This window comes from Camelina sativa, chromosome 5 (genome assembly GCF_000633955.1).
Source record: "Camelina sativa cultivar DH55 chromosome 5, Cs, whole genome shotgun sequence".
Lineage (NCBI taxonomy): Eukaryota > Viridiplantae > Streptophyta > Magnoliopsida > Brassicales > Brassicaceae > Camelina > Camelina sativa.
The window spans coordinates 10,509,315-10,511,110 of NC_025689.1; the positions used below are offsets into that span (position 1 = coordinate 10,509,315).

At 39.2% G+C, this 1,796-nt stretch overlaps 1 protein-coding gene across 1 annotated transcript; it reads left to right on the plus strand.

Moving 5' to 3' along the window:
• On the plus strand, positions 457-1,024 carry LOC104789099 (swi5-dependent recombination DNA repair protein 1 homolog). The gene is made up of 2 exons (XM_010514845.1): positions 457-612; positions 668-1,024. The coding sequence occupies exons 1-2, from the start codon at positions 457-459 to the stop codon at positions 1,022-1,024; spliced, it is 513 nt and encodes a 170-aa protein (XP_010513147.1).

The window sequence follows — 1,796 nt, forward strand, 5'->3', positions numbered from 1 at the left end:
AAAATCGGGAAAAATAGACTAATATAAATTGTAATAGAAGAAACGAGGTACGGGAAAATAAATGAAATCCGTTTTACTGTTGGGTTACACCAAACATATTTTACAAAAAGAAATCCAACTAATTGTGAAGCGGATATTTTGAATTTTTGTATAATTTATTAGAAATTTTGTTTGGATTTATAAGGAGAATAAATTTATAATGTCTCAAAAAAGAAAACCAAAAACATATCAGATCATGTAACATGGTCCATTTTACAATTTCACTCGATTCTTGATTTTGTTTAGAGAAGATTGCAATTGATGAATAAATTTTACACATTGAAAAACAAAAAAATTGCAATTGTTTTATTTGGCTGTCGATTTTGTTGGTCCATATGCCATAAGTCACGAGAACATCATAGATGCACAAGAAAGGAGACAAAAAAACTATTGTTCAAAAGATGTGATACAAAGTTGATGTACTACTCTGTTCTCGATGATGATTCAGAGAGGATCCTTTTGAGCCCTGCAATGTTCAGTGGATATGCAATTTCGGAGAGGATCTTTTTGATCCCTGCAATTTTCATGGGACAAGAGTCAACTGGAATACGGATATATACCGCTGCCACATTTGTAACAAAAGATGCAAAATCCTTTGAGAACATTTGATCATGGTATGTATATCTAGCAAAGTAACTCTCCGAAATGGACCAATGCAAGTCTTAAAATCCCTGTCCCTAAACCCCGCTCTTTGAAAAAACAAACTAAGCCTAAATCTTCACCTTCTTCCCCTCCCACCAAAATTGCTACTCATAATCCTTATGATGTGTTAGCACTCCCCCCTAGTAGCCCTCTCCTCCCTAACCCTCCTGTTTCGTCGCCTTTACCTAATCCTCATCCTAATCCTCAACCTCATCCTCCCTCCTCTTCATCTCAAACTGACCCTATTTCTTATATGGTTATTGACTCACCATCCCTAAACATTCAAGCTAATTCCACTGGAGAAAATCCTCCACCCTCCGGAGGACCTCCTCTAAGTCAGTAACCCTCTTTTGTTTCCTATGTATATAAAATCTTTTTGTTGGAATATCCGTGGTTTTAATGATACGGATAAGCATCGGCCTCTAGCTAACTGGCTTGCTACTCATAAGCCACTTTTTGGAGCTCTTTTAGAAACTCATATTAAGGAACCAAACTTGAACCGTGTTATGAATAAGGCCTTACCTAGATGGAACTTTACCTCTAATCACAACTCGCATGTGGATGGAAGGATTGTAGTTATCTGGAAAGCTCCGGTTACAGTCTTTGTTCTGCATCAGTCCAATCATCTCATCACCTGTGAAATAACAGTGCAAGGTGGTCATCGATTCTGTTATACCTTCATATATGCACCCAATACTAGTGAGGATCGAACTGACCTATGGTGTGAACTGCTGAGGTTTCATCAGAGTCTATCCTTGGATGCCACTCCTTGGATCCTCTGTGGAGACTTTAATCAAATCATCCACCCAGCGGAACACTCTACTCAGTCAGTTAACCACTTCACCTCTCGTATGACGGAGCTTCGGGAGTGTTTGTTGCAACTTGAGATGTTTGACTTGCGTTTCTCTGGCCCTTTGTTCACCTGGACAAATAAAAACCCATTACATCCCATAGCAAAGAAGCTTGACCGTGTTTTCGCTAATAATCATTGGCTTTCTGCTTACCCAGATAGTGCAGTCTCGTTCCTGGTTCGAGATATCTTAGACTATTCCCCAAGCTGCCTTAACCTTTTCGCCCCTCTTCCCTCGGCTGGAACTAAACCGTTCAAATTCTTC

Bases quoted from the DNA above. Each gene is read 5' to 3' on its own strand.
- LOC104789099 (XM_010514845.1), top strand. From the start codon at position 457: ATGTACTACTCTGTTCTCGATGATGATTCAGAGAGGATCCTTTTGAGC. The intron at 613-667 runs GTAACAAAAGAT...ATGTATATCTAG, and splicing joins TATATACCGCTGCCACATTT to CAAAGTAACTCTCCGAAATG.